Here is a 19292-nt window from a genome sequence, read left to right as displayed (position 1 = left end):
TGCTGGAGCGCATACTACGGGTGGGTGTTGCTATGGGACCAATGAGCTAAGATAAGGCGGGGATTTGCCTAGCAGTGATTTATAGATGACCTGGAGCCAGTGGGTTTGGCGACGAATATGTAGTGAGGGCCAGCCAACGAGAGCATACAGGTCACAATGGTGGGTAGTATATGGGGCTTTGGTGACAAAACGGATGGCACTGTGATAGACTACATCCAATTTGCTGATTAGTGTTGGAGGCTATTTTGTAAATTACATCACCGAAGTCAAGGATCGGTAGGATAGTCAGTTTTACAAGGGCATGTTTGGCAGCATGAGTGAAGGAGGCTTTGTTGCGAAATAGGAAGCAGATTCTAGATTTAACTTTGGATTGGAGATGCTTAATGTGAGTCTGGAAGGATAGTTTACGGTCTAACCAGATACCTAGGTATTTGTAGTTGTCCACATATTCTAAGTCAGACCCGCCGAGAGTAGTGATTCTAGTCGGGCGGGCGGGTGCAAGCAGCGTTCAATTGAAGAGCATGCAATTAGTTTTACTAACGTTTAAGAGCAGTTGGAGGCTACGGAAGGAGTGTTGTATGGCATTGAAGCTCGTTTGGAGGTTTGTTAACACAGTGTCCAATGAAGGGCCAGATGTATACAAAATGATGTCGTCTGCGTAGAGGTGGATCTGAGAGTCACCAGCAGCAAGAGCGACATCATTGATATACACAGAGAATAGAGTCGGCCCGAGAATTGAACCCTGTGGCACCCCCATAGAGACTGCCAGAGGTCCAGACAATAGGCCCTCCGATTTGACACATTGAACCCTATTTGAGAAGTAGTTGGTGAACAAGGCGAGGCAGTCATTTGAGAAACCAAGGCTATTTAGTCTGCAAATAAGAATGCGGTGATTGACAGAGTCTAAAGCCTTGGCCAGGTCGATGAAGATGACTGCACAGTACTGTCTTTTATCGATTGCGGTTATAATATTGTTTAGGACTTTGAGCATGGCTGAGGTGCACCCATGACCAGCTCGGAAACCAGATTGCATAGCGGAGAAGGTGCGGTGGGATTCGAAATGGTCGGTGATCTGTTTGTTAACTTGGCTTTCAAATACTTTCGAAAGGCAGGGCATGGATATAGGTCTGTAACAGTTTGAATCTAGAGTGTCACCCCCTTTGAAGAGGGGGATGACCGCGGCAGCTTTCCAATCTCTGGGGATCTCAGACGATACAAAAGAGAGGTTGAACAGGCTAGTAATAGTGGTTGTGACAATTTCAGGCGGCTAATTTTAGAAAGAAAGGGTCCAGATTGTCTAGCCCAGCTGATTTGTAGGGGTCCAGATTTTGCAGCTCTTTCAGAACATCAGCTGTCTGAATTTAGGTGAAGGAGAAGCGGGGGGTGCAGAGCTGGTGGCTGGGGTAGGGGTAGCCAGGTGGAAAGCATGGCCAGCCGTAGCAAATTGCTTGTTGAAATTCTCAATTATCGTAGATTTATCGGTGGTGACAGTGTTTCCTAGCCTCAGTGCAGTGGGTAGCTGGGAGGAGGTGCCCTTATTCTCCATGGACTTTACAGTGTCCCAAAACCTTTTGGAGTTAGTGCTACAGGATGCACATTTCTGTTTGAAAAAGCTAGCCTTTGCTTTCCTAACTGATTGTGTATATTGGTTCCTGACTTCCCTGAAAAGTTGCATATCGCGGGGGCTTTTCGATGCTAATGCAGTACGCCACAGGATGTTTTTGTGCTGGTCAAGGGTAGTCAAGTCTGGGGTGAACCAGGGGCTATATCTGTTCTTAGTTCTGAATTTTTTGAATGGGGCATGCTTATTTAAGATGGAGAGGAATGTACTTTTAAAGAACAACCAGGCATCCTCTACTGACGGAATGAGGTCAATATCCATCCAGGATACCTGGGCCAGGTCAATTAGAAAGGCCTGCTCGCTAAAGTGTTTTAGGGAGCGTTTGACAGTGATGAGGGGTGGTTGTTTGACCGCGGACCCATTACGGACGTAGGCAATGAGGCAGTGATCGCTGAGATCCTCGTTGAAGACAGCGGAGGTGTATTTAGAGGGTAAATTAGTCAGGATGATATCTATGAGGGTGCCCATGTTTACGGATTTAGGGTTGTACCTGGTAGGTTCCTTGAAAATGTGTGTGAGATTGAGGGCATCTAGTTTAGATTGTAGGACGGCCGGGGAGTTAAGCATATCCCAGTTTAGGTCACCAAGCAGTACGAACTCTGAGGATAGATGGGGGGCAATCAATTCACATATGGTGTCCAGGGCACAGCTGGGGTCTGAGGGGGGTCTGTAGCAAGCGGCAACAGTGAGAGACTTGTTCCTGGAAAGGTGGATATTTAGAAGTAGAAGCTCAAACTGTTTGGGCACAGACCTGGATAGTATGATAGAGCTCTGCAGGCTATCTCTACAGTAGATTGCAATTTCTGAATTTTTGGTGGCCTTCCTAAGCCAGGATTCAGACACTGCAAGAACATCAGGGTTGGCGGAGTGTGCTAACACAGTGAATAACTCAAACTTAGGGAGGAGGCTTCTGATGTTAACATGCAAGAAACCAAGGCTTTTATGGTTACAGAAGTCAACAAATGATAGCGCCTGGGGAGTAGGAGTGATACTGGGGGCTACAGGGCCTGGGTTAACCTCTACATCACCAGAGGAACAGAGGAGGAATAGAATAAGGATAAGGCTAAAGGCTTTAAGAACTGGTCTTCTAGTGCGTTGGGTACAGAAAATAAAAGGGGCAGATTTCCAGGCGTTGTAGAATAGATTCAGGGCATTATGTACAGACAAGGATATGGAAGGATATGAGTACAGTGGAGGTAAACCTAAGCGTTGGTTAACGATTAAAGAGATAGCATCACTGGAGGCACCGATTGAGCCGGTCTCCGCGTGTATGGGGGGTGGGACAAAGGAGCTATCTGAGGCAGGTTGAGCGGGACTGGGGGCTCTACAGTGAAATAGTACAATAAGAACTAACCGAAACAGCAATAGGCAAGGCATATTGACATTGGAGAGAGGCATAAAGCAATCACAGGTGTTATTCGAGAGAGCTAAGACAACAGCTGGTAATGGTGATGAAAGTTTGGGCTGAGGCTAAACAGATAAACAGGATGGGGTACCGTATAAAGGAACAGTCCAGCAGGCATCAGCTGTGTAGCTGAGTGATCATAAGGTCCAGTGAACAGCAATAGGTGAGTTCGGGAGCAGTTCGGTGGCTGCTACGGCACAGACGAGCAGGAGGCACGGATGTTGATTGCGTGTGCTAGCGGGCCGGGGCTAGCAGATGGCCCCGGCCCGCTAGCACTCAATATTGGTCCAAATCCACCATTCAACAAATCCAGGTTACTTCATAATTTCATTCTTCATAGATAGTAAATCCTAAAATGATGCTCCTGTCAGTTAATCAATATCAATCTATGGCCTTTGTATCCAATATTTGATTTTGTGTCGCAGTTAGGCTGGTGATTCTACCTCCTTGGCACAGTGCGCTGCCTCTCTCAGAGATGATATGTGCCTGTCTTTATACTGCACCTGTTTGTGCGTCAGCAAAGGCAGGGTTGTTGAGCATAAATTAACTAATTTCCTGGGGTAGATTATCCAGAGACACACTGCAATCAGGGAAGGAGGAAGTGATAGAAGCGGCAGATGGAAAGAGCTAATCATTGTTGTGAAATAGAGATGACCCTTACAATCTCGAGGGTGCCAATATGCCTTTGCCAATTGCTGTACAATCCCCTCTCTACTCGCCATGCTTCTGATTGTTGTGGTGATACATCAAATGAGTTTGAAGTCAAATCTAACCTTTTTTTGTTGAACCGAAGAATGGAGTTACCAAACAAAGCACAGCATTCTATGAAAAACAACAGCTGCATGATGACAGTAATCACAGGCTCGCAAATTAACATCATTCAGAACATAACAGACACTAGGTTCTGATAGAGAACTCAGTAGAAGTTGTTAGACATCCTTTCAAACACAATGTTCTCTAGGTCCCCTGCAGCCTGACAAATGGCTGCCTGGACTCCAGGGACATTGTTCAAGACTGCAGCCATTTAGCTATGTATGTATCTTGCTCAACCAAGTGATGTCTTTTGCTTTATCACTTTGCTATACTGGATTCCCTTTAAATATACTTGAAGGTGATCAGTATCATACCAGTAAAATAATAGCTTTTTATTATGGCTTTTGATTTAAGCTAGATCATAATTTCAATTTTGTCAATCCTACTGCTGTGATAATATCATAATGTAGCACAGCCATAGCCATACAGTGGTATCATGCAGATCACACACTGTACACATCTCAGACATCTAGGACTCAACATTTTGGTCTCTAGTATTATAATAGTATGCCTCGCATCCACCAAAATAATAAAATAATCCTGATCTCCAACAGCAAAGCCTCAACATTCTTCCAGCACATGTATCTAATGTATGTAAATGATCTAGCTGTGCTTAATGAAGGTACCATTAATCATTGTAACGATGGTCTGTTTTAACCAGGGTAATCACAATCCCAGTCACGTCTCATATATTCTGACTTACATACAACTAATGTAGTCACATTTATTTTAACAGGAAGTAGAATAGTATTTGTGGGTTTTCAGGGTCACATAGAAACAGGGTGATAAAACATTCTTCCTGGTTTGTGCGTATTCCAATCATAGCTTTAGAACGGTCTGCATAATCATTATCAGATATCATAAAAATGTATACAAACATCCACATCAAGTTCTTTATCTCACCCAAATGCTAAATGCTTTTTTATGTGTTGCAATTAAAAGGCTTGAAAGAGTTGATTTAATAACTTGCCATAACCTCTCACTATCCATTACTACAATCTTACTATTCAATTTTAATTTCAGCAGAAATTAAGGCACTGTGTGGTACTATTGTTATGTGAGAGAGAAATTACAGCATCAAGCTACTTTTCATCTGTAATTTAAGTCTATTTCATCTGTAATACAACTAGGATTATTCACAGGCAGCTAGTGAGCATGACTGTGTAGCCTATGCGAGAATAGTCTATATGAGTGAATAAGATGGTTCTACCAGGTGAATAAGAACATTAAGTCTTTATAGATGACCAAACATTTCTTCTGTATTCGTGTACAGTCAACGGAAGACCTCAATGCTGTCAGCATTACAACAATTTCAGAAAAATTCTGGAAAGCTCTAGGGTGGGAAGCTGAGCCTGTTTGAAGGGAAGCCGAATGAGAGCCCATCACAGATTAGACACCCACAGTTTCATGTCGATTTAATGCACAGAGTAAGGGATTTTCTCTCAACAATTTCCAGTGAGGGTTTTCTCATGCCTCCCTTCCCCTTGAACAACACTCTACATTAGAAACAGCACATACTGTAGACTCACGTTCTAACAATGAGGATGAAGACTGGAATAAATTATCTCAAAGACCAGACTAAATGTACCTTCATTGCTGCTACCTCTTCTAATTCCGCACAGAATTTATCTGTTAATATATCCATAATGGTTTAACTTCAGGTTTACTTAGTTGCCTGCTTTACATAATGGCCATCAAGAGCAACTATCTGCATTACATAATGAAATCAGATCAGTATCATGTCTAAACAAATCTCTTATGTAGAAAAATGTCAAAATGTTAAACAAATAAACTACACTATATCCATACTTCTATATTCTCTCCATACAGAGCATCAGGCATTAAAGGTAACATCAATGTCTTACAGTATTTCATCATTGTGGCAAGGTTTCAGTGTATTGCAGTAGCCCTGTATTTCTAAGTTGCCGCACATCACATCTGCCAGTTACGAGTGTCAAGATGGTGAATGTACCCAACCCCACACTTTTCAATGAAAAACGATTACCTGACACCATATTACATACTACTTTCCATATTCTAATTTAGTCTCTGTTTCAGATTCAAATGTAGTTTAAAAATACATTGTTTATAAATATTGAGGTAACATTATTTTCATGCACATACAACACATAAAGCCATAAGCGCGCGCACACACACACACACACACACACACACACACACACACACACACACACACACACACACACACACACACACACACACACACACACACACACACACACACACACACACACACACACACACACACACACACACACACACACACACACACACACACACACACACACACATACACACACACACACACACACACACACACACACACACACACACACACACACACACACACACATAGAAAATGCACATAAAGATGCAGGCATTGGCAAACTATGCATGCAGTGAGCCTGCTACACTGAATTCATACACACTGCACATGCACTCTGCCGCTCTTACTCCCAAGATAACGGACTGATTGACAGAGGGTTAAGGCAGAGTAGGCGGATGTAATTGAACACACATAAGCATGTTAATAGCTGCTAATACAATTCCTGGGGATACAGTCATCTTCCTAAACGGATCTATTATTTACTGCTCTCTCTCTCTCTCTCTCTCTCTCTCTCTCTCTCTCTCTCTCTCTCTCTCTCTCTATCTCTCTTTCTCGCTCTCTCTCTGTCATTTTTTCTCCTGTTTGTGTTTTAAGAGATGGAGATATTTCTGTCTATCCTCTTACCAAAAGTGACCTGGACCCCATCTGGGTGGATGGGAGATCCCTGGGAAATAGCGGCGAGAGCCTCTCAGGGACGGAGCCGTCAGCAGTGGCTAGTCCCGAGAGCTGGGGGTACCTCACCATCATCTTGAGATGCTGCTCACAGAGTGCACGCTCACACACAGATAGAGAGAGGGGGAGAGGGAGAGGAAGGAAGAGCAGAAACAGGAAAGTAGGAAGGACAGAAACAGAATGGCAAAGGACAGCGGGAGTGAGGGGGAGAGAGGAAGAGGAGGCAGAGGGAAATCACAGTACACTATGCACACACACAATCACACACACTCAGACATGCAGACACACAGGCACAGACACACAATCACACGCTCACACACATATGCACACACACACATGATCGGCGATTCCTCAAGCAAGCTTAGCAATGATAGCCACCTTGCTTTGGGGAAATTAGGGGAAATAAAACAGTTGTCACATAAATCAGCCAGCCGCCTAGCCTTCCATTTGTTACTGCAAGCAAGAATGAGTGAGAAGCGTAGTGATCCTTTTTCTACTAGCAACCATCGAGCTTGGCTAATACGCTAAGCTCTGGTCATGAATCAACCCTGCGTCTTTACACTTTACACAGAAATGTACACACACAATAATACACAAGACAGAATGGTAGGCAGCACATACACTGGGGAGGTGAGAAAAAACGAAACCAATTTGTCTTTACCTCATTGCTCAACAAAGCAGCGTTGAGTGTTCGGCTGATTTCGAACATCTTGTAGTCAATGCTTTTTCTCGTCCTTTTCTTATTTTCTAAGGGTTCCCTTTCAGTGATTTTCTCCCTCTTTCTACTGGAAATGAGAGTCAGTCCCAGGAAAAAAGAAAGAAAAAATTAATCAATTAAAAAATAGGAAAAAATCCTCTATAATTTCTTTTGTGTCAGATTTTTGTCCCCTTTTCCCCCTGTTTTGGTACACCTCTGGTGGATGTGGAGCTTGTGCCCAGGGTCTCGGCACACAACTGAAGAGTCAATTTTTTTTATCTCCCCAGAGTCAGCACATTAAAACAAGCAGTCAGGCTGGCGGGCTTGTTCCCTTATCTGTCCCCCGCACACTCGCTCACACAATGCGCTCCGATCCTCACACTGCTCTCTGGCAGATTAGCTTGTCCCAAAACATAGCTCTTGGTTTAAACTCCCTCTCTCTCTCTCTCTCTCTCTCTCTCTCGCTCTCTCTCTCTCTCTCTCTCTCTCTCTCTCTCTCTCTCTCTCTCTCTCTCTCTCTCTCTCTCTCTCTCTCACCCTTTCTCTCTCTCTCTCGCACTCTCATTCCATCTCTCTCTGTGTCACTCTCTCCCAACTTACTCGCTCACACTCTCATGCAGGCGACTACAGTTCACTGTGCTACCACAAGGTGGGAAGACTGTTCTAACAACAACAGCTGCCTGTTCTCCCTGCTTTCTCTGTGTTTCCCATCTCCTCTTTCTCTATGTATATAAGACATGAGACACAGGGATCAGGCTCATTCCTTCTCTTTTTCTGCCCAGTCTTCATCTCAATAGGAGTACTTAGTAGTAGGATGATGGAGCACCATCATAAATTACAGGATTCTTGAAAGAAGGGGCAATTCCAACTTTTTCTCCACAAATATTTGTCTTAATATTAACCAAATTTGAAATATATATTTTTATCGACCAACATATCAGCTATCTCACCATGTAAAGGAACAACCTCTTTAAAAAAAAATGTTTATCATAAAATGCAACTAAGTAGATTTAAGTCAACTCCGTCAGACACCATAAAATACATTTCATTTTTACATTTACTATCCAACAACTGTTTAAAGGCCTTGATTGTTTAATTCTAACATTAGATTAATTACATATGCAATACAAATCTCCAAACTTATTTTTGTTTTGTTTTATACCACTATATAATTCTCCAGGGCTAATTTCATTAGCATTTTGGCATGTCTACCACAGCACATATTTCAATAGTTTAAGCAATTATTGCAGAACAGTGATGAACATATTTTTCAGAACATTTACAAAAAAAACAATCTTAAGGGGGTTAACAATCACTTACGGAGATGATAACAGTTACTCAAAACAGACATATTCTTGCCTCTAAAAGTAAAAGTTCAATACAAACATTGGTAAAATATGGAAAATGGTTCATTTGACAATCCTAAACAAAAACATAACCATTCTATAAGATCTTTCAGCACTCTGACGAGTTTACGTTTTACGGAGTTGACAAATCGTATATTTTTCTTCTTTACTCAAGTGGTATACAAAGTAGCAATTTAGTTTTTCCTCAGTTGCTTTATGACTATAAAAACGAATTAAAATGAACATATTTGAACTAAAAGTCATATTCTATCTTAATCTATAAGGGAGATGGAGTTGACAGGTTATGGTTGTGACTATGGTGATATCAATAATGTTTGTTTAAATCTATCAAAAGTAGAGGACTTTAGGGACCATGAGTCTTGTTGCAGTACATGTAATCAGGAGATGGTATAACTGACCCTCCTCATTTCTGATTAATTTAAGATTTGAGACAAATCTGAGTTAACCAAAACATTTTTTAGGAATCACGGTTTTGAGATAAATATTCCTTAAAGTCAGAGAGGGCTTTTGCAAGAAACTACATGAGATCCTTTTCAATAAATATTAATTTTGCCCGTTTTTAAACTTTTAAACACTTTTCTGGAGAGTTTGAAATTGTGATCCTTTGCTCTGGACAAGGGCATTTCCTGGCACACAGCCGGCAGTGCATGCCTTTTCAGCATGACATGTGGGAAATAGCCAGGTCAAATCAATGGTCAAAGGTCAAGGTCAGATGTTTGATCATTATCACATTATTGTCTGCATCACATCATGTTATTTTCCTATAGTTTCCTGTATATGTACAGTATTTCTACAGAATATAATAAACTGTGTGATGATACCGTTCATCAGCTTGGTGTGACTTCATCATCTTAAAATACAGTAAAAAGGTAAAAGTATCAGTACCTCCACAAGCAGCATGGCTTGTCTTTGTCTCCAGTACACTGTATGTGCTTTTTCTCCTGGCCCCAGGAGAGGACTGTGGCCAGTTAATAGCAACCTATTGACACTGGACCATCTGCTGGTATGGACCACAGCCAGCAGAGAGGAGAGAGTCACTGCAAGCAGAGAGGCGAGATAGAGTCACTTCAATTCTCCCCTAATGCTGTTAATGATGTGTATTTGAACGTGTGATTATGTGCATATGTGCATGGATATGTAAACGATAGTTAGAGAGAGTGAGAATATGGCTGAAATCTTACTCACATAGAGAACAAGTGAGACCATACAGCACTATCAGTGAATATTACAACTACTAGTTTCAACTACTGGCTTCTGAGTCATTCCATGTCATTTCAGCAAGCCATGACACCCACCATCTCAGATTGTTCTGAAATTATTTCTGTAGTTAGATTATTTTGTTGAAATTTAAATTAATCTTGGAGAAATTAAGCTGATTGATTGCACCCAAATTGACAATTTTAATTGATAGGATTCAGATAATACTCAATAAATATAGTACCCAATATCCAATTTGGACCAAGCTTATTCCTGCCAATGAGTAAGACATGAGGAATAACAGAAAATGGTCAAAAGCCACCCACTGACCCCCCACATCCCATGCCAATCAAATAAAATAAAATTGTATTTGTCACATGCACCGAATACTACAGGTGTAGACCTTACAGTGAAATGCTTACTTACAAGCCCTTAACCAACAATGCAAATAGTCTGGGTAGCCATGATTAGCTGTTCAGGAGTCTTATGGCTTGGGGGTAGAAGCTGTTAAGAAGCCTTTTGGACCTAGACGTGGCGCTCCGGTAACGCTTGACGTGCGGTAGCAGAGAGAACAGTCTATGACTAGGGTGGCTGGAGTCTTTGACAATTTCTAGGGCCTTCCTCTGACAGCGCCTGGTATAGAGGTCCTGGATGGCAGGAAGCTTGGCCCCAGTGATGTACTGGGCCGTACGCACTACCCTCTGTAGTGCCTTGCGGTCGGAGGCCGAGCAGTTGCCATACCAGGCAGTGATGCAACCAGTTAGGATGCTCTCGATGGTGCAGCTGTAGAACTTTTGAGGATCTGAGGACCCATGCCAAATCTTTTCAGTCTCCTGAGGGGGAATAGGCTTTGTCGTGCCCTCTTCACGACTGTCTTGGTGTGTTTGGACCATGATAGTTTGTTGGTGAAGTGGACACCAAGGAACTTGAAGGTCTCAACTTGAAGCTCTCAACAATCCCACCCCAACAACCAGTATAAAGTATCAGTTCTCTATGTTTGACAACTAGTATGAAGCTGCGGCTTGGAATATTGCTTCTCCATACTATGTAATGTATGAATCTGGTAATGGTTATTTTCCTTCATTCAGAGAAATTAGTAATTGAAGTCGCTTGCATTATTTACCATAAAGTAGTGTGAAAGTACCAGGTTTTGCTCATTAGATGCCACTGTTTATGCTATAGCGCCACACTCTTCAAATCAAATGTAGAGAAGGGGAGACTTGAGCGCTGAGACGAGTAACTGTGAGTGAGTGAAACAGAAAATGGGGAATTGAGAGCAGAGGGAGAGCGGCTTGTTCTAATCCAATTGTTGCAGCAGGCTCAACCGATAACCCCACCCGTTTCTTTACAGACAGAAGAACTGGCCAATAGTTGTTTAGAGCACAAAGCGCTTCACACTGTTTGAGTGAAAGAGAGGTGCGTGCTGGCAGCTGAACATTTCTTTTTTTACCGATCATGGATAATTACAAAACATACTTGTGTCATAATCGTATTAGAATACTTCTCCATATCCATTACGATACTCATTTTGTCTGAGTACTCGGCACACTGCTACTCACCACCCTCTGTAGCGCCTTGCGGTCGGGTGCCTTGCAGTTGCCGTACCAAGCGGTGATGCAGCCAGTCAAGATGCATTCAATGGTGCAGCTGTAGACGTTTTCTTGAGGATCTGAGGGCCCATGCCAAATCTTTTCAGCCTCCCGAGGGGGAAGAGGTGCGTGGTGCCCTCTTCACAACTGTGTTGGTGTGTGTGGACCATGTTCATTCCTTGGTGATGTGGACACCAAGGAACTTGAAACTCGAGACCCGCTCCACTACATCGATGTGGATGGGGGCGCGCTCGACCCTCCATTTCCTGTTGTCCACGATCAGCTCCTTTATCTTGCTGACGTTGAGGGAGAGGTTGTTGTCCTGGCACCAGGTCTCTGACCTCCCTATAGGCTGCCTCATCTTCGTCTGTGATCAGCCCTACCACCGTCTTGTCGTCAGCAAACTTGATATTGGTGTTGGAGTCGTGCGCAGCCACACAGTTGTGGGTGAACAGGGAGTACAGGAGGGGAATAAGCACACACCCCTGATGGGCCCCCGTGTTGATGGTCAGCAAGCCCTCACTGCCTGGGGGGCGGCCCGTCAGGAATTCCAGGCTCCAGTTGCAGAGGAAGGTGTTCAGTCCCAGGGCACTATGGTGTTGAACGCTGAGCTGTAGTCAATGAACAGCATTCTAACTGCTATTTTTGTCCAAGTGGGAAAGGGCAGTGTGTAGTACAATTGAGATTGCATCGTCTGTGGATCTGTTGGGGCGATACGCGAATTGGAGTGGGTCCAGGGTGTTTGGGATGATGGTGTTGATGTGAGCCATGACCAGCCTTTCAAAGCATTTCATGGCTATAGGTGTGAGTGATACGGGCTGATAGTCATTTAGGCAGGTTACCTTAGTGTTCTTGGGCACGGGGACTATGGTGGTCTGCTTGAAACAAGTTGGTATTACAGACCGGGTCAGGGATAGGTTCATAATGTCAGTGTAGACACTTGACAGCTGGTCAGCACATACTCTTTTATTCATTTTGCTGGTCTCTTGTATTTATTAAATAGATCACAACATTTCCTTTGCAACTTTGGGTTAAGAAAAAAAGGATTTGGCTCATGATAAAAAAATAATTGTGTGGTCATCCTTACAATTCAAGCCAGTCCTCCATGAAAGCAATTCAGTTTGTCCTCTTTTACTTCCAGGAAACAGACCTTTGTGTGTGGTTTATTCCCTTCAAAAAAGGTATTGATTAGTTACTGTTAGACCATTCCTGGTGAACAAGCAAACCATTAGGCAACAGCAGTTCTAATGGTTTCAATGTTATGGTCTCTAATGGTGTGTAATGGTAAAAGTCCCAAACACACACTGTATAGTGTTTTGTAATTTTAATGGTATTGGGTTTGGTTGGGTTTAATGGTAAATGTAACTGATCACAGTACATACAGTTGTAGGCAAATATATTGGCACAATTTTCTTAAATAATTCCCTATTTCTTCTAAAATAAGTTTAAATAAAAAGAAAACGTTCTGTCTCCACACGTTGTAATTGGATTTTCAACATTGCAGAACCAATTTTATTTTTGTAAACTTAAGTTTACTATTTTAATTGAGAAAATAAAGACGAATGGCATGGACAAAATTATTGACACCCTGGAGCTAGTACTTGCTTGCACAGCCTTTGTCAAAGATAACTGCATTCAAATGCTTCTTGTAGCCATCAATGAGCTTGCTGCACCTTTCTACTGGCAAATTGGCCAAACTGCACACATTTTTCAATGTTTGAGGGGTGCCCTCCACCAATTGCTGTTTACAGATCTCGCCATAGGTTGCTTTGCTGCCCATTGTACTGGGGACATGGAATGTATGCAAGACATCATGAAATCAGTAGTTAGTCAAGGTTTTTTGGAGTGCAATGTTCAACAAAGTGTCCAAAAACGGGGTCTCTGTTGAAGGTTGTTGGTCTTCCAGCAGCACAACACGCCCAAACACACATCAAAAGCACACAGGAATGGCACAAGAAGAGGCGCTGGAGAGTTCTGGAGTGGCCAGCGAAGAGTCCAGATCTGAATCACATCCAAAACCTATGGCGAGAGCTGAAAACAGCAGTTAGCGTAGGGCACCTCTTAAACATTGAAGAACTAGATACATTTTCCATATTTAGCACACGCTCTTATCCAGATCGACTTACAGTTAGTGAGTGCATACCTTTTTCATACTGGCCCCCCATGGGAATCGAACCCACAACCCTGGCGTTGCAAACGCCATGCTCTACCAACTGAGCTACACGGGACTGATACTGTACACTGGTTGTTGGGGTGGGAATGGCATGGGGTGTGGGGTGTCCCGTGGGTGGCTTTTTAATTTATCCTGTCTAACTCATTGGTAGGAAGAAGTTTGGTCCAAATCGGATGCTAGGTACTATATTTATTGAATATTATCTGAAATCCCATAAATTAAAATGCCCAATTGGGGTGCAATCAATTAGCTTAATTTCTCAGAGATAAAATTATGTTTCAACAAAGTAATGTTTCAGGAATACTAATCGTATCTGTTACTAACTACAGAAACAATTTCAGAACAATCTGAGATGGTGGGTGTCAAAATCCTCTTTCTTGTGCTTTTTGAGGTGGAACGACCCTTCTCAAAACAGTCTCTGTGGGGACAGCCAGGCTTCCTGTACTCTGGGATGAGCTGTCACTTGAATCATCCAGTCTGAGGGTTGATTTCTCTGTCAGCTGCCTCTCAAGCCCTCTTCTCTGACCTGCTCAGTCCCAAGAGTCTCTTGATTGCTGTCGCCATAGTGACTGTCTTCATGCTGCCTGTTCTTTCCAATCCCCCATGTCCTGCCTTTTGATTTTGCATGACTTCCTTTTCGTTGATGGTGCTTTATATGCCTACATGGTCAAACTAAAAAGGGTTTCCCTGTTCCAATACTGCACATGAAAACACATGCAGAGTTCCATCTGAAAAGACAAGACTAGAAGCTATCTCTAAGAAAAGTAGCCATGAAAACAGTATGGATTTTTTTAAAAATCATTTCAGTCATGCTATAAATACAAATATTTTAAAATTGTAACAGTGAAAAGAGAGTTTTGAAAATATAATTTGAGGAGGATGATCTGAGGATCATGGACTGGACTGTACTTTAATTTTGTTTTCGATGATTGATGTGTTCATTAAATGATATTTTCAGTCTGCAAACTTGATGAAAGATTACAGATGTGCAGATGTGGAGATGTATTGTCAGGAGTTCCTGGGCTTCATCATCATCCTCTAAAACTTTGATACCACTGAGATGAGTCCAGAGATATACAAACCTTATCCCAGGTAGACACATCCAAGTTGATGATCTGGGCAATTCCACGGAAACAGAATGACGCAAAAACCAATGATTGCAAAGTTAAACAAACCATTCACACCCCCTTGACTTTTTCCACATTTTGTTGTGTGACAGCCTGAATTTAAAATGGATTAAATTAAGATTTTGTGTCACTGGCCTACACACAATACCCCATAATGTCAAAGTGGAAAAAATCACTACCTCATCTCTGTACCTGTCACGTCTCCTCCCGTTGCTCCCCTCCGGCGCTCTGATTCGCCGGTCTACTGAGCCACCGGTCTGAGCGCACCACCTCGGCAACACCGGAATGGAAACCCAATGCACCCTAATCACCTCCAGCGCAACTGCACCTCATCATCTCATCATGGGGCATCTCCATCGGACCAAGCCAGGATAGCGCTGGTGATTTCTCTACTGAAGGGAAAGGTGCTGGATTGGGCCACGGCAGTCTGTGAAGGAAGTGAGGGTGCGGCACTTCCCTACTCCACCTTCCTCGCTCGGTTCAGGGCGGTGTTCGATCATCCCACGGAGGGAAAGGACGGGGGTGAGCATCTACTCCGGCTACAACAGGGAGAGTGGGCCGTGTGCGAGTACGCCCTGAGCTTTCGCACGGTGGCGGCGTCTTCCGGCTGGAATGAGCGTGCTCTGTGCACGGCCTTCAGGAGAGGCTTACGGGAGGACATTACGACGGAACTCGCATGTCGGGACGACGAGATGGACCTTGATACCCTCATCGCCACGTCCATTCATCTTGAAGAGAGAGAGAGACCGACGGCGTTCCCAACACCTCCCGGAGCCTCGACGCTCACCCCATCTGAGCTTTGGAAGCCGCCCTGCCTCCGAGTCCTCACCCATGGAGGTGGGCAGCACCCCCTACACCACCACGGACCACAGATCTCCTGGCGGCTCCTTATCTAGGCGGTATGACTCCCGTTGCCGCTCTGTGAGTGTTCCGTCATCACCTGTCACCAAACCATTGTTTTTAGTTCCCTAACGGTGAATGGTTCTTCCTTCTCTTTGCTTTCCACGGCAATGATAGATTCCGGATCAGCGGGGAACCTTATAAATAAGGAGCTGGTCTCTGAATGGGGGTTTCCCACCATGCCACTGCCATCTCCGCTACACGTCACCTCGATGGACAATAAACCACTTGGATCAAGCACCATTACGCACGTCACTCTCCCCATCACCATCACCATTCCCACACTACCGGAGCTGTCCTTCCACATCGTCACGTGACCCCTTCACCGGATCGTCTTTGGATTGCCCTGGCTCAGACTACACAACCCCACCATCAATTGGATCACCAAGAGGATCACAGCCTGGTCCGCCTCATGCCGGTGGACCTGCCTGCCGGTGGTTTGTTGTTCCACGTCAAGTACCGGTACCCCCTCCCTCTGGTTCCGTCGGCCATTGAGCAGCTGCGAGTGGCCCGGTACTTTACCAAGTTGGACCTGAGGAGTGCCTACAACCTGATCCGAATCCGGGAAGGAGACGAGTGGAAGACGGCACTCAGCACTACCTCAGGCCACTATGAATACTGCGTCATGCCCTACGGCCTCACCAACGCACCTTCCATGTTCCAGTCCTTCGTCAATGACGTGTTCCGAGACATGCTGAGTAGACAGGTGGTGGTGTACATCGATGATATACTGATCTACTCGGCTGCATGAAGGGGGAGAAATGTGAATTCCACCAACAGGCCATCTCCTTCCTAGGATACAGGTTCAGTCCTCAGGGGGTGTTCATGGAAAGGGCGAAGATGGACGCCGTCAGGTCAGGGCCAGTTCCCACCACCATCAAGGGCCTACAGAGCTTCCTGGGCTTCGCAAATTTCTACCGGCGTTTCATCAGGTCCTTCAGCTCCATAGCCGCCCCGCTCACCTCTCTCCTTAAGGGGGGGCCTCAGAAGCTGGCCTGGAACCCTGAGGCTGACGCTGCCTTCAAGAGGCTGAAGGAGAGGTTCACCACAGCGCCCCTCCTAAAACACCCAGATCCAGCTCGTCCTTTCATCCTGGAGGTGGACGCATCTGAGGAGGGTGTGGGTGGGGTCCTCTCCCAGTGGCAAGGTAAGCCAGAGAAAATGTATCCCTGTGCCTTTTTCTCGAAAAATCTCTCTCTCACGTCTCCTCCCGTTGCTCCCCTCCGGTGTGCTGATTTGCCGGTCTACTGAGCCACCGGTCTGAGCGCACCACCTCGGCAACACCGGAATGGAAACCCAACGCACCCTAATCAACTCCAGCGCACCTGCACCTCATCATCTCATCACCATCCCTATTTAGCCCTGGACTGTTCAGTGTGTGATTGTTAGTGTCTTGTCGTGGACTCACTCTTTGTTGTTCTCTTGCTCAGTGTTAAGTAAACCTTTACATTGTTGGTTCCTGCGTCTGCGTCCTGCCTCTTCGTATCCTCAGTACTCGTCACAGTACCCCACACATACAATTGTCTGTAAGGTCCTTAAGTCGAGCAGTGAATTTCAAACACAGATTCAACCACAAAGACGAGGGAGGTTTCTCAATGCCTTGCAAAGAAGGGCACCTATTGGTTGATGGGGGAAAAAAACAGACATTGAATATGCCTTTGAGCATGGTGAAGTTATTAAATACACTTTGGATGGTGTATCAATACACCCAGTCACTACAAAGACACACGCGTCTATCCTAATTCAGTTGCCGGAGAGGAAGGAAACCGCTCAGGGATTATACCATGAGGCCAATGGTGATTTTAAAACAGTTACATAGTTTAATGGCTGTGATATGAGAAAACTGAAAACACTGTAGTTACTCCACAATACTAAACTAAATGACAAAGTGAAAAGAAGGACGCTTGTACAGAATAAAATTCCATAATTCCACAACATGCATCCTGTTTGCAATAAGGTACTAAAGTGAAACTGCAAAACATTTGGCAAAGAAATTAACTTTATGTCCTGAATACAAAGCGTTATGTTTGGGGCAAACACAACATATCAATGAGTACCACTCTTTCAAGCACGGTTGTGTTATGGGTATGCTTGTCATCGGCAAGGACTAGGGAGGTTTTTGTTAGGATAAAAAGAAACGGAATAGAGCTAAGCACAGGCAAAATCCTAGAGAAAAACCTGGTTCAATCTGCTTTCCAACAGACGCTGGGAGACAAATTCACCTTTCAGCAGGACAACCTAAAACACAAGGTCAAATCTACACTGGAGTTGCTTACCAAGATTACATTGAATGTTCCTGAGAGGCCTAGTTACAGTTTTGACTTAAATCGTCTTGAAAATCTATGGCAGGACTTGAAAATGTCTGTCTAGCAATGATCAACAACCAACTTGACAGAGCTTGAAGAATAAAAAAAATAAAAAAAGTGCAAATATTGTACAATCCAGGTGTGCAAATCTCTTAGAGATTTACCCAGAAAGACTCACAGCCGTAATCGCTGCCAAAGGTGATTCTAACATGTATTGACTCAGGGGTGTGATTACTTATGTAATGAGATATTTCTGTATTATATTTCCAATCAATTTGCAAAAAATTCAAAAAAGATGGTTTCACTTTGTCATTATGGTGTATTGTGTGTAGATGGGTGAGAATTGGTATTTATTTAATCGATTTGTAGGTCTACAAATGGAACAGTAAAGACTAGAAACGTTTAATGTTTAACACATAATTTTGTTTCTTGTCTCATAGTAATTTCATTGAACATCAGTCCAAAAATAAATCCAGCACCATGGAGCCCATTAATTGGCTAGAGTTAAGGGATGACATACCATGAAGGACAGTTATTCAATTTTCTATTTTAAGGAAATATTGCACAGCAGTTCTTTATCATTAAGAAATAATCATGCCATCCTAGCTGTTCAGCTGCCTGTAGCTTGCCATTAAACATCATCACAGGGAGAAAAATCCTTTCCCTCCTCCCAGCCTTATTCAGTTTCTCCTGTTACACAAAGCTTATAACCTGAAAAGTAGCAACAGAAAGTCTATATGTCTCTTGCTCTGGAGTCATATGGCCATTAATTTGACACAGCTAATAATAATAATAATAATAATAGATTGGATTTATATAGCGTTTGTCTACCAAGTGAGGTACTCAAAGCGCTTTGCATAGTAGCGGGGCACTCACCTCGTCCACCATAAATGTGCGGCACCCCCTTGGGTGATGCACAGCGACCATTTTGTGCCAGAACGCTCACCACACATCAGCTATCAGGTGGAGAGGTGAGGAGTTATACAGTTGAAGTCGGAAGTTTACATACACCTTAGCCAAATACATTTAAACTCAGTTTATCACAATTCCTGACATTTAATCCTTGTAAAAATTCCCTGTCTTAGGTCAGTTAGGATCATCACTTTATTTTAAGAATGTGAAATGTCAGAATACTAGTAGAGAGAATGATTTATTTCAGCTTTTATTTCTTTCATCACATTCCCAGTGGGTCAGTTTACATACACTCAATTGGTATTTGGTAGCATTGCCTTTAAATTGTTTAACTTTTAAGTCGGAAGTTTACATACACTTAGGTTGGAGTCATTAAAACTCGTTT

General features: G+C 43.6%; 1 protein-coding gene across 8 annotated transcripts in view; it reads right to left on the bottom strand.

Annotated features, from left to right (window-relative positions):
- LOC121540247 (ELAV-like protein 4) overlaps positions 1-9656 on the bottom strand; it is a 91168-nt gene extending 81512 nt beyond the window's left edge. For 3 of the 8 annotated variants that reach the window (XM_041848969.1, XM_041848968.1, XM_041848971.1), the window contains exons 1-2: positions 7301-7781; positions 6592-6723 (exon numbers count right to left, since the gene is read on the bottom strand). In XM_041848969.1, coding sequence (XP_041704903.1) covers positions 6592-6723; positions 7301-7348 — 180 coding nt within the window. In that variant the 5' untranslated portion in view covers positions 7349-7781. Of the gene's footprint in view, positions 1-6591; positions 6724-7300; positions 7785-9588 lie in introns of those variants that run through there. The other 5 variants (XM_041848967.1, XM_041848975.2, XM_041848970.2 and 2 more) reach the window with 5 other exon arrangements.
- Between the last annotated feature and the right edge of the window lie 9636 nt (positions 9657-19292).

Source organism: Coregonus clupeaformis, chromosome 26, assembly GCF_020615455.1.
Source record: "Coregonus clupeaformis isolate EN_2021a chromosome 26, ASM2061545v1, whole genome shotgun sequence".
Lineage (NCBI taxonomy): Eukaryota > Metazoa > Chordata > Actinopteri > Salmoniformes > Salmonidae > Coregonus > Coregonus clupeaformis.
The sequence above is the reverse complement of the archived record's forward strand: the minus strand, read 5'-3'. Positions and strand labels throughout refer to the sequence as shown.